This window comes from Psittacula echo, assembly GCF_963264785.1.
Source record: "Psittacula echo genome assembly, chromosome: 1".
Classification (NCBI taxonomy): Eukaryota; Metazoa; Chordata; class Aves; order Psittaciformes; family Psittacidae; genus Psittacula; species Psittacula echo.
In genome coordinates, this window is record NC_137735.1 from 86,203,494 (window position 1) to 86,217,337 (window position 13,844).

At 42.3% G+C, this 13,844-nt stretch overlaps 1 protein-coding gene across 4 annotated transcripts in view; it reads left to right on the forward strand.

Annotated features, from left to right (window-relative positions):
* Positions 1 to 13,675, forward strand: part of TCF20 (transcription factor 20) — a 61,979-nt gene extending 48,304 nt beyond the window's left edge. Inside the window, exons 4-6 of one of the 4 annotated variants that reach the window (XM_080613373.1) lie at positions 5,297 to 5,346; positions 8,287 to 8,414; positions 12,380 to 13,675. In XM_080613373.1, coding sequence (XP_080469499.1) covers positions 5,297 to 5,346; positions 8,287 to 8,370 — 134 coding nt within the window. In that variant the 3' untranslated portion in view covers positions 8,371 to 8,414; positions 12,380 to 13,675. Of the gene's footprint in view, positions 1 to 5,296; positions 5,347 to 6,850; positions 8,107 to 8,286; positions 8,415 to 12,379 lie in introns of those variants that run through there. The other 3 variants (XM_080613375.1, XM_080613376.1, XM_080613374.1) reach the window with 3 other exon arrangements.
* Positions 13,676 to 13,844: the final 169 nt, after the last annotated feature.

The following is a 13,844-nucleotide window of genomic DNA, read 5'->3' on the forward strand; positions in this document are numbered from 1 at the left end:
TTTGCATTCATACTGTGTTTAGTAATTTATTTCTGGTTTGTGACCTGTCCTTTATAATACCGTGAAAAAAATGGTAGGGAATGTTCCCGATAGTTTGCAGTGCTTAATATGAATTCTTGTTACTAGATACAGTATGTTGCATTTTCTGTGTTATAAATACAGGTATCAAAATTAAGATATTGTACTTTTTCTTCAGATATACCTTCCTCATTAACTGTACTCCACTTCAGCAAATGCAGTAGGATCCTCCAGATGACAAATATACTGAACAATCATGACTGATTCCCAAGAGCAGTTCTGTCATGCGCTGAAGAGGCGGTGTCCTCTGCGAGAAATAGTACATAATCATACTAATTGCATCGTATTAAATGTAATATAATACGTCTACCTATAATATATAGAAGAGGGCTACGTTAATTTGGCTTTTCCTTCCATTTGTCTTGACTTTGCAGCCTTCGAGGTTTGGTTGTTTTTTTTAGAGTAGCTTTTTGTGTTCAAGTTCCAAGGCTGTGCTTACTTCATTTTCTTGTAATTTTGTTATGAGACATCATGTTGTCATGTGGCCATCTGTCAGAGTGCACCATTCCAAGCTAGTTTTCCTCCTTTGAGTAATACGGCAGTAATAAATTGCAAGAGCTGCATGGAGATGGGATATTTGGACTATGAGATTCGCAAACATACTTAAATAATAGGAGAAGAGTTGGTAAAACTGGTAAATCTCTGGTTTCGCTCCAGGAAGAGTAAGTTTTAGTGAGAACAAAAACTTCGTTTCTTTTTACATCTTCTTTTTTGTTTCTTCTTCTTCAGTCTGGATGTGTCTGATACTTTCTCCGCTCTGGCTCTTTATAGCAGCCACAAGCTCTTTATCTACTTGGTCTCAGGTTCCTCTTCTCAAATTCCTTATTGCAGTCTCTTTTGTAAGACACAATTCTCCCTACCCCATTATAACTTTTCCTTTGCCCAGCTGTCATTCTGGTGTCCTCCTCTCTGCTCTTGCATCACCTACTCCTCTCCTTTCTTGCTTCTAGCTCTCGAGGTTTTTTCCTCTCTGGGCTTCTTATTCCTGTTTGGTTCTCCTAACTTAGCCGTTTGTCACACTTAACCCTGATACACCCTGTTTGTTTTCATATATTGCCGTTGATCTCTGTTTCACCATTCTGTGCCTTATCCCACTAGGCTCCAGTCTTCTGGCTGAATCCTCCTGGCACACTCATACTTAATTCCCTGCTCCTAACTTCTACTAACACTGGTCCTGCTAGCCTCTACTCTTTTTCCAGTTCCAGACTGCCTTACTCACTTCTTCTGCCTATCTTAGCCTTAGCAATGTCCCCCAACAGCTGCAGTGCTTTTGAGTCAGGTGCCTAAGTCTGAGGCCAGAGGTTCCTTTACAGGAAAGACCTGCTCACCCCCAAACAAAAGTATATTTGAAGGAATTTTGAAGGTTCTAACTACTAAAAGCTCAAGAAGCCTCACCTGAAGGTGTGTAGATTAAAGTCCCAATTGCTCCTTTCAAAGAGTTAGATTTACTGATTTTGTGGTAAGCTGGCAAGGACATGCCTGAGAATTGAGGTCCTACTGAAAAGCAGGACATGCTAGAACTTTCTAGAGGTGTTTAATAGGGGCAGAATAACTTTTTTCCCAAGAAAGAGTCTCAGGAAAATTGTTAGGCTGCTTCAGCTGAAGTTTTCAACCAAAACAAATGAAAGAACCCAGCTTGAAGTAGATTCTCAGCATTCAAAGTTTCAGCCTGAGGGTGCAACAGTAAAAGACCTTGTTTGCAGTTGGGTGTATCTGCGGGTGTACTCAAGCTGTTTTAATCTATAGCCATTCTTCCAATAAATCTGTATGAAAGAAATAAGCTATATGGAATAGGACTTGGGTTTTGGCTGTGGCCAAGCAAAAGATGTAGGCTTTCTTGAAAAGCACATCAGCATTCTTTTCCTTTTCCTTAGCCTGCTGTCTACCTATAAACCCCTGTTACTGGTTATGCAGTGCGGCTGTCTTTCTATAGTGGATCAGATACAAGTATTTCTCAAGTTCTCTGGGTTCTGTGGTAGTTTCATTTGAAGTTGGCGATCCTGCTTTGACGAGTGTTGCCACCATGCTTTATTGAGGTCCTGAAACAGATCCCTTCTGAGTCCTCAAGCCTGTGTTGACATTTACAAGGGCTTTTGGGCTTTTGGAATATGTATGTCTGGTCTTGTATCTTTAAAAAAAAAATCAGAAAACACTTGCTGGAGTGTTTTTTAGGGTACATCAAGTCATAAACACTTGGTGTTTGACTGTAACATCTCTGGAAGTGACCGTGCCTCAGCTGGGATGAAGTATGTATATTGTGCTGCTAGGTAGTTGCGTCTTTTTACCTCTGCATTGGTGTGAGTTAAACCCTGTCAGTTACTGTGCCTTGTTGGAAAGGCACTACATTTTCCATAAAGGTCTGGAGGGTGAAATACCTGGAAAGGGCTTCAGTTACTTGCAGTGCTGAAGGCTGGCCCTGCGATGTGCCCTGAGCTCCGGCTTCTGTGCCGATGCTTGGTTTCCAGTCGCACCCTGGTGGGGAGCCAGGTTTTGCACCGCTGTTGCTAATTGCCTGCTATGCAAGGCACGTGGCTTCATAAGCTGCCAGTTTGTACATATGGATGTTTTTATATAGCCTAATTCAGCCTTCCTTTTAATCTCCTTTCATAGAAAGTAGTCTTTGGCAATATAGGGTGCAAGGGAGCTGAACTCCTCTTACCCATTTGCATAAAAATCAAGATCAGTAGTGCCACTTAAGTAATCTTTATATGGAAATGACTGTGGTTAACATTGTCTGTGTTTGGCTTCCTCTGTCCAAATTTATGAAGAGCCTCTGATGTCTCAAGATAACTTAGTCCTAGGGATGTCTCCATGGAAACAGGATCTTTGTTTTCTGAAATTTGATATCCTCTCCCTCTGCTTGTTCCTCCCCACCTGGAGCCAGATCCTGATTGCTGCAGCACACTTGTCTCCACAACGTGGATCGTAGGCAGTTTCACATACAAAAGATTTTTGACTGTAAATTAGGAAAAGACTAGCAGAAAAATAGAATGAATTTTCAGAGAACAGAAATCCTGCGTTTTCCCAAGTATTGTTAAAGATGAGTAACAGGCAGAACACAGAGGGTGAGACAAAGTGTAAAGCTTACAGAAGAATAATTGCTTCATTAGAAATGTTTTAGCTCTTCCCTGACTACTTTATGGAGAAAAATCTGTACAAACAAGGACAAGTCTCGGTTCTTTCTCCCTTTCTGCCACAATGAGCTGATCATAGCTGTGTGTCTTGTGACTTCATGATGAATTGTAATCTGTGATATAAAGTACTTGGAACCGCTAACTGAAATGCAGGCCAGCTTTGTAATGATGAACAATTTTTGCCTTATTGGTATTCAGCTGATTTTCTACAGTGAGCTGACGAGATTTTTCATAGTTGTCCCTTAACAGAAACAAAAAGATCGCTATTAATTGGATCTAGTATTTGTATCTGCAACAAAAATGACAACCTCAGTAAGAAATAGAGCTCCATATGCAGATCAAGCATGAGGTATGAGGTTTCTGACAGTTCTTCCTGATCATGGTGCAATCTTCCTTTCTGATGTACTAGCTAGAGAAGTGCATTCATTACCAATGATGGGTTTCCAAGAAAGAAGAAAACTCCATCCTGTTCTAACATACTGTGTGTTTTTGATGATTGCTCTGTATATTTTCGATGATTGCTGTATTATGCAGTGATAATTCATGCTGCAGTCTAAATGTACAATTCCTGCCCTTATAATGAGGCAACATTTTATTTGTTCCCTGTTATTTGCTAATACTACATTTGAAATTGTTATCTGTGACGGGATTAAGGGTTTTACTCCCCTTTGCTAAAGTCTCTCAAGTATCTTAGCCCAGTGCATGCTGTTTCCCTTTGATTCAGGCCAGAGGCATTCATGTTGAAACATAAGCGTTTCATAGCAGAGAGATGCTCTGCCAAGCTTGGGTGTCTAGAAAGCTTTTCCCTCAAGCTTTAGTTGTAGTCTCCTGCTGTCTGTTAAACTCTTCCGGCAGATTGAAACAGCAGGTAGCACTGGTTATGCTGCATACTTAAGAGCTTTTTAAATTAGCACACTTTATTTACCATTGTGCTTCTTCACTTGCTAACTATTTGGGTAGGTTGGAGGAGGTGGGAGGTCACAGCCGCCTTGCTGAATTCTCAGTGGTGTTGGTTGCACTGAGGTGGTGATAGTGCTCCGTCCTACTGATGCACTGATAGTGTTTGGCCAGCTTGCTTTTGGTACATGGGGCAGTTGGAAAGAACAGTGTCAGAACTTCGAGTTGGTTGAGAGGCATTCAGGGTGTCCAGGGGAGGGAGCCAGGTTCTCTCAGGAGAGTGCTGGTTTTTCGCTTGGCTGTGAGGCTGAATACAGGGTGTCTGAAGACGCAAATGGAAGGCAGAGAACTGGCCTGTGGTGCTCCTGGTGTGGGCACAGCACTGAGATTTCAGGAGCCACCTACTTGACATCCGTTAGAAGCATAGTCTGTGAGGAAGAAGCAGCACTTTACAATGGCAGTGCCACTAAAGAAACGCTCTTCAAGTGATAGTATTGCTTAATTTGTTCCTAAATACGCAATTCTATGTAGGCACCCTGCTGTCCCTAATAGGTTTAAATCATTAATTAAACTACTACTTAGATCATAGAAACTTCATATATACAAGTCATGGGAGCAGATCCAAGAGCAGCATGAGTGACCTGACTACTAGACATAGTATCAAAGTGGAAACTGATTACCAGGATTTGGGATTGCAAATAAACTGCCGTAAACGCCCATACTTAGAAACATACACCCCTTCTCCCCTTGATGTTGGCAGGGCTGTGGGATAAGCATGAAAGGCAACAGTTTGCCTGTGGAGTATAGAGCAGGGATTATCTGTTCGGATTGGATAAATGCATCCATTTTGTGCTGTAGCAAGGAAAGCTGGAATAGCTGAAAAAGGTTGGGATACGGGATTTGTAGACTTGCTGTTGTGATTCTTACTCCATACAGAGTATCAGGGAGACTGGAGGTGCTTGAACTTGTCTTGGTAATCCATGCAACATTGTCACTTGGGGTGTTTAGTTAATTTTATTTGCTAAAACTTCGGGGGTGGAAGGGTTGAACCTGCTAATAAGACAGTATTCCTTCAAGAGATCTTGGAATGAAAAATACATACCTGTGAGGCAAGATTAACATGTGATGTATTATTCAAGTTGCGTTTTATTAAAAAACTAATAAATTGCTTTCTTCTCCTCCTTTAGATTGTTTACTAAACGAAGAGAATTTCTCAGTGAGGTGCCCCAAGCACAAGGTAAGAATCCTCTCCTGTATTAGGTCTGTTTTTTTTACTGCCCTCTTCTGGTGTCTAAACTTGGATTAGTAATTTTATACCTGGATACATCTGTAGTCACAGATGCTGTTAGATCAGTTCTTCTGTGATGTGTGCTGGTAGTATATTCTGGGGGCAAATATCAACTTGAGAAGAATACAGAGAGTTTAAGAAGATAAGTTTTTGCCTTACCTGTTCAGTTGTTCTTTAGATCATTAATGACTCTTTAGAAAACCTGGCTTCATTTCCTGTCTTCTGTGACAGAATCAGTACATTGCTCACTGTTTCTCTTTGAGTGCTACATTGAAACTGGTGGTTTTTCTCCTTGGATTTACGGATGGAAGGAGGAATTAAAATGGTTCATGGAAAAGTTCTAACCGGCTTCTAGAAACACGTAGACTGCATCATGAACCAGTATAGTGATGAACCTGAAGCACCTCATTCTAGTCTGTTGGTAGTAGCTAGACTTACCACTCAGCCTTCAATATATCTGTTCAGTTGTTCTGTAGATCTTTGACTCTTCAGAAGACCCATCCTCGTTTTCAACATGCTGCTTCTGCTTAGGGCTTAGCCATGCTTTACTGAGTGTTCCTGGAGCCTGCCAACACAATGGTGCTAAGAGCTGGACTGCTGTTACTCTGTCCATATGGAAAGAGGAGACAAGGCAGACAGTACATACTCTCTTGCATATATAAGCAATGTGATACAGTGCTGGGAATATGCCTCCCAGCCCATAAGGGAGGATATATCTCTGGGAGGCTGTGGATAGCTTAAAACTCTCCATCAGTTTTAAATGCTCAGAGTATGGAGAAAATGGCTGGTTTTGTGACCAGTTGCTTACAACAGGAGTTGTGCAAGAGTGTGGAGGGCTTATGCTGGAAAGTAAGTGATAATAGGGAAGAATGGTGTTTCTTTCTAGCAGGGATTAGTCTCCAGTTAGGTCTTTTCTGCAGATCTCTTCTCTGCCTAGAATTAGACTGACATCTGGTGGTCTTTTGTCTTCACAGATTATCTTTAATCTGTCTTTTGTGAACATATAAGAATTAGTCTCATGTTCCTTTCTGAATGTTCTACCACAATATGATGTATTTATACCCACTTATTTAAATGTGCTGGAAGATTCTGGGGGCATTCAGGCTGTTATCCAGAGCTGGCCTACTTTTCATCATGTACAGCATAATTTATTTCCTTTTACAATTGAGGAATAATGTTAAAAATGTGCAGCAGGTTTAAATTGATGCATTAATGCTACATGAACCTGCAGATCTTGCCAAGGAAAAGTGGGAAGCGTGAGCTCCCCTTACTTACTGTGGAATGCAACTACCTAAGGGTGCAAATTTGGATACTTGACTAAAGAAAATAGGAAGGTTATGTCTTTGAAGGCTGTTTTATTTTTGCTGCCTATTGCCTGAAGTATTGCAGGGAAACGTAGTGTTAAGCTTTTCATAGCTAGCTTGGGTCAGTGCTGCTGTATATGTCCTTACAGCTATGGTGCTTGAACCTTGGAAGGAAACGACAGACTCCAGCCTCCCGAAGAAGATACTGAGCAGGCACATCGATTTCCAAAGTAATCTTGGGAGCGGGAGGGGGAAAACTGCCAATTAAATTGATAAAAGTACTTCATGAGGCAATAAAATTTTGAACTTCATTCAAAACTGTCCCACTGCAGATCATTTTCTGTGTTGCGTCGCAATGGAATTCAACACCAGCAGCCTTTCTTTGACACTGAAGTTTGTTGGCTTTTGCTCAGTAAAGACATGACTCCTTTATTTGAAGTCAAGCAGAGTTTTCTTTGCCTTGGCTGTGACTCTGCCCTTGTCCTGCAGTTCACTGATCATTGCTGGTTTGTTCCAGTTCCTTCTGCAGGGCAGATTGTAGGGTCACCCTGCTCCTGCCATCGTAGTGGCTGGAAAGAGGAGTTCCAGCCAGTTGCAAGGCAGTAACAGGAGGGTTGAAAGCTATTGCTCTAGAATGACTGGAGAAGAAATTGCATTGGTTTTTTGCATGATATAAGCAATTGAGAGGAAGAAAGACTAGACCATTTAAACCCATGCTTTTAGGTAATGCCAGTTAAACATTAGTAGCTAATCAGCAGCTGTCTGATACCTCATTCTTCTGTAGTTAATGGGTGGAAGAACTAACTTCATAAATACAATATGATAAGTAAGTCCCCCGGTATAGTGCCTCTTACCCTTTTTCAGTCCATGCCTCACATCAGTAAATACACCTCATCATAATAAGTGGCTCCTGGAGAGCAAAGGTGCTTCTTGCCTCATTAACTGCGCTTGACGCTTCAGGCATAAGCAAGCTAAGTCCAGAGGGACTGGTCCTGCCTTTCCCTGTACTCCCCAGTGAGCTTTCCCATTTCCTTCTGTCAGCATTGATGCTTCAACCATCCATGTCCTGCATGTGCTACTTTTGCAAAATAGCAGCTTTTATCACAGGGAAAACGCTGTCTGAAAACCAATCATCTTTTGAAGGGTTAGCTTCCTCTCACAAATCCAACTAGCTGTGTGTCTGCACTGCATCAAGTGCTGGTGCAACACAACTGATAAGGAAGCCAAGGCACTGAGTAGGATATAAAGGGGATGGGGTACCTCACCTTTTGGGGGCACTGCAGTCTTAGATTGTTTTAAACCATCTGTGGGGCAATTTTAAGTGATGTTTCTCAGCTTGTTCTACCTTTTTGTGTTAAATTCTGTGTTTCTTAAAATTAACCAAGCTTTCTTATCCCAAACTCTTTACTTTTTCAGAATTGTCTGCTTTTGTCACAGGGAAAATTCTGTCTGAAAAATCTGTCTGGCTCCAATACTGACTTCTCTTTCTCTCTCTCACTCTCTATATGTTCACTTTCCCTCCCCCTGCCTTCCTTTTCTCCCTCATTTTCTTTTTCCTCCTCCTTTTGGCTTGCTGGTTCGTCAGCCCCTCCTTCCTTGCTCTCTTCCCTCCTTGCAGAACAAGATGGTGAAAGGCAGCCTCAGCACAGAGCAGTCGGAGCGGGGGTGAGGGGGGAAGTGTACTCCTGGGAATGGAAATAAAAGCAAGCACAGGTGAGTTGGGGAGAGTTTCCAGTTTCCACCTGCCTTCTTCTGTGGCTCCTTACCTCCAATACCTTCCCCATATCTGTAAGAAATCAAGGTGGTTTTGTGTACGTTCAGAAAACTTGCAATAACTGTTTTTTTGTTTGGTTGGGTTTTTTCCTGTTACCATTCTGTTCAGGCTAGTGAGTGCACTTTTGTGTGTTTGCACAGTAATTCCTTCTGTTTAGAAGTGAAAGGCAAATCTTGTTAGCTGTTACAACTGCCTGATTACTCTCTCAGCTAAACCAGTGGCAGAAATCTCTTTTCATATTGCCATGATCATGTCCATAAGGATCTGAAGGGGTTTTTACCGTAAGTCTCAGAGTAGTTAATAGTAAGATTAAGCTTTCATATAAATAAATTCACCAAAGTATCTTAAATTTTGCATGTAAGAATACTGATGAGTTCAATATTATTGTAATCTCCAATCCCCTGTCTTCTGGAAATGTAAATATGGGGATAAGTACATTAATCTTGTCAGGAGCACATTACATTCCTTTTGGACTATCATTTTCCTCTGTTTTGCAAACAGACATGGGTGGAACTATATCCACAATTGGCCCCAGTTTCCTAAGTTTGTAACGTTTACTCTGGTCCTTCACCCTCCTTTGTTGCGGATCCAGTGTGGGCCGTGTGTGCCCTAGGTCAGCACCGCTGTGGAAGGCGGCGGTTTTGCTCTCACACCGCAGCTCCCCCGCTGCCCTTCTTTCCTGCCTTCTCCTTTGTCACAGCGTTCATACAGCCATGTACGAACCGTATGGTGGGGAATTCAGTTTGTCTCAAACTGCATTTAGTCATGTCAGCAACTGAGCTGGGTTATTTTCCTAATCTGGTTCACTGTGTGGCTGAGCAAATATCCTGGCACAAGGAGGGAGCAGCACAGAGGTGGGAGTTAGCACCCAGGGAATGGGATGAGGTTGGAATTTCTTATTTAATTTCCACCAAATGCATTGCCGTTTGATGGCAATGGGGAGGTCTAGATGAGGTAAGTGTCTGGTTTCAGATTAACTCTTGCTGGCACCCTTTCCCATAAACTGCAGCCCAAGAAGGTCTCTTGCCTTCATTTCACTGCTCAGTTGCATTTCTTACTCAAGCTAGTTGCTTCTCTCTCTTCCTTGCAGTCATGCAGGTGAAGGTGCTCTTTCATGTCTGTTCTCTGAGCTGATTATAGCAGTTCCTTACCCTCACTGCCATTCCCTTGCTTCCCAGGCACCTCCCTTACCTTAAGACCTTACCTGTTTCCCAAGTTAAGTAATAGTGTAGTGCTTTTAATGGTGTTTTCTGTGAAGGATGAGAGATTAATCAGAGAATTCTGGGGTTTTTTAGTGCAGTAGCAGAAGACAGTATGTCATATGAACACTTTGTAGACTGACAGCTGACTTGGTTTAGCTCTGCTGTGTTCTGTGATTTTTCATTTTTAGCAGCAGCCTTCCTTGGCTTTAGAGTGTTGTTAGAACAGTTACCATGCACACAGTGCTTCGTGTTCATTATTTGAGTAACTTTTTCCTTCCATGGTAAAGGTCATTGGGATTCTTTTAAGCTTTTGCCTTTTCCTTGAAGTGTAAAAGGCAATGTAATTCCTAATGGTACAACAGGATGATAGTCTCACAGACAAGGTGTCTGTTACAGCTGTTTAACGCTAGAGAAGTTTTCTCAGTGATGATTTTTGGGGCCATTTCTTTGAGGCACTGGTGAACATTACTGTGTCCCAGAGACCTTTACACGGCTTTGTTTCCTGCATTATTTTCCAGTGCTAACTCTTTTTTAATGTATCATAGGAACGTACTGGCTTGAGACCTTGCAGACTGTGGAATCTCTGCACCATATTCACTGTGTGCTCTAGAATTCTCCCTGAGGCATCACTTCTTTCCGAATTCATTTTTGCTTCAATTGGTTTTTATCTGAGGATCTTATTTAGGCTCCCCTTTTTGATGCTGAATGTGCCTTAAAATATAATTTCTCCGACCTGGCCTTGCATCCCAAAATAAAAACCATGTAAATCTAAAAGATCCACTTGTTAAAGAACTAAATAAATTGTTGCATTGCTGCGGTAAGAAGTTTAGGGGAATCCTATAGCAGTCCTGGTAGTGCAGGAGCTGCCTTTCTGCTGGCCTTAGTGTAAGACAGAATGGGCACTCAGCTGTTAAGTTATTGGGTTGGTTTATTCCTGGTTCATGCCTAGGCCCAGAAAGTTAAGAAAAATCCTGCATGTTGGATAACATCCAGGCAAGTCAGTGTATTCTGTCTCTGTTGCTTCTCTCTCCCTGAGCCAGTTGCCTCTAGAACATTTGGATCAGATCCAGATCTGAGGAGTGACTGTGTGAGTGAGTCTGGTGCTCTGGATCTTGTCCAGGAACGGGGAAGGACTCTCTCTGTGTGTTGAGCCTGTTTCCTCCCTGAGCCAGTGCCTAATGCTCTGGACCGATTCCAGGCATGGGCAAGCTGCAGTTGTACCGGAGCCAGAGACAGCAACACGGCCTTGACACTCCTTCAGTGAGGGCTCACAGTTGCACAGTAATGAATACCACAAAGGTCAGCTGCCTGAACTCTCTAGGAGCCTCCCTCCTTTCCTCTTTAGCTGTAGCTCTATGGCTTACTCCTCTCATACTTACTTGCCTGACTCTTCGCTCTTAGCCTGGCACCCCTGTATGAGGAGATACTTGCAGCCAAGAGGTAGGCTTGCTGGGATATAATCTAATCGGTGTGCTGATTATCAGAACGGCATTGACTTCTGTATCACACTTAGTTAGGGTTCCGGGAGCCAGCTATGAATGAACATGGGTGTTACTTTGTTCCCAGGCACACCTCTAATGCTGTTAACTGCTTTCCATATGCGTCACTTATGTTGAGAGCTTTTTTCCTTTTCCCAAGCTCAGTAGCTGGTGAGGAGGGATTTATCTAAGTTATATCAAAGTAAGTAACCTTACAAAATAAACAAATTGCTTCTGGGCTGACTTGTGCTGTGGGAGAAGGGAAGAAAGGAATGTATTGTTTCAGGCTTTGCTCTCTCGGCTGTGCAGATTTACGAGGAAGAACCGTATCTTACAGAAATGAAATTTTAGCTTGGTCTGCAGTTTCTCTTTTGAACTGAGCCTCCACCAAATTAGCAACCTCCTGAAGTTCATTTTCTCACCTCTCAGAATTTCTGGCCAGGAGAATGAGCATGCTAAACACTTGGATGCTCCCACATTTGTCTTGAAAAAGACATCACAAGCTTAGTCGTTCCCTGAGCTGCCCACACCACTGTAATCTGGCAATTAGAGCAAACCCCCCAACATTAAAATAACAAAAACCCAACAATGTTACCAGCCCTCCAATTAGTTTAACTGCAGCTTTGCCTTTAGCTTGTGAAATCCAGGCATTTCCCAGATTCAGTGTCTGCAGCTGGACTTAACATAATTTTGATACTGATTTCAGTATCTGCTGCATGTTCACTGAAAACTAGTGTCAGATGGTAGCTTGGAGATCTGCATTAAAACAGTTGGGTCCAGTCCCTAAGGAGTGGCGTCCCAGAAGCTGTCATTGCATTTGGACATGTGTGGCTCCTCTGCTTCCAGTTTTCATAGTCAAGATGAGGAGGAAACATGAATGAGGTGACCGAGCTCCTTTCTGACTGCCGAAGGTAGCTGTTCCATAAGAGTGCTATGCCATTGTAATGGCACAGATTGTCCTGGGTCTCCTCCAAAACTGGGCTTCCTTAGTTTTCTGCTGGTTGCTAAACTAATTGTTATCTTTTGTTTTTTGTCACGTGGATTTGCTTTTGCGAACTGCACACGGTGGTGCTTACACCCGTTTTCAGCCCACAAAATTAAAGAGCTCTCGGTGTTACTGCAGTGGTAGGCTGCTGAGTGAGTTTATCCAAAGCCGGGGAGGGGGGTGTTGGCAACCAGAGGGAAGGACCCATTCCAGTATTACTGTTTCACTTTGTTTTTCAGGTTAGGCTGTTGAGATAAAAAGCGGTGGACATTCGTGACTGAATGGAATCTCTCCCACTGTGCAGCCATGCCCCCTCTCGACGTGCCTGCCAATGCCAGCACTTCCTTCATAAATTCTTACATCACACTCAAGACTGAGGACATCACAGAATCTGACCAAGGAGTCTGAACCAGCTGTTTCCATGGACACAATCTCCATAGTGACAGTGGGAAGGGGAGGGGGAAAAAGGAAACAGGTGGGGGGAATTAAAGAGGGAGGGATAAATATATATATATATATATAAAGATCTATTTTTTAGTCTTGAAAGACTTTGTTTTAAATGAAAGGTGCGCTATATCCCTTTTGATGCTTTTGATTAAAATTACCAAAACCCCATATAAATTAAAAAAGAAAACTGTAGCTAAAGTAAATATTAAATCCAAAATCAAAGGAAGGCTTATGGAGCCTAACGTTTTGTGGGAAAGAAGAGCAGAACTGGGAATACTGCAGGTAGGACTTGTCTCCCTTCCTCTTGCTTGCTTTCTCACAACATCCAAGGAAGTTCAATTTTAAAAGGCAGATAAGAGCACGATAAATTGTAGGGTTTGGGAAGAAGGCTTGGATGGTTGCAGGTAATGGGGTGTCAGTACTTGTATATGCAGGGTAGGGAGGTTATCGTTTTTGAGAAACACCATTAAAACATCTGAACACTCTTGGGTCGTGAGACTCATGAAGTAAGAGATAGCTGCTGCTGGCTAGATCCCGGACACCTTGTTTGTGTGGGAGCACCTGTACCACACGGTTGGAAGGGGTATCTGCCCTTTGTGGCAGCAACATGCACTCCCAAATCATTGCAAGGCGCTGCCTTCAGTCTTGAAGGCAGGTGAAAGGAAGATACAGTTTACCTGCCAGATGGGGAGCTGGAAAGGAAGTCTGAATATTCTTGGAGTCAATGTATCTTCAAACCAATCAGAAAATCCACTTGGCCCTTTTATTAGTTTACATTTTGCTTTTCCTGGGGAAGGAAGAGGGAATGTCAGTGCAACAGCCTCCATGGTGTGGGTATTTGGGGTGGTTTTGGTTTGGTGTTGGTTGGGTTTTTTTTTTGTAAATTATGTAATTTTAAAACATTTGGATTTGTAAGGAACTACAACAAAATCTTGATTTTTTGGTTCTTGTTAAGGCCTTAAGAAAGGGGTTAGTGCATCTTTCAGGGGTCACTCTGCCATGGGAATAAAATAGCTGTTTCACAAACAGTTTTATATAAAAAAAGCTTAAAAAAACCAAAAAAATGAATAAACTTCATTTTAACCTTGTCTCCTTTTATTTTGTGCGAACTTGATTTGTTTCAAAGGACAGAGAGACAGTACTATCTGCTGCTTTTTGGTTTCTTTGCCTTCATCGGTTCTGCCTTCAGTGACAACCTTCTGAACTGGCCTAGCAAGAGGAAGACCACAAAAGCTTTTAAAAACTAAAGCTTAGGAA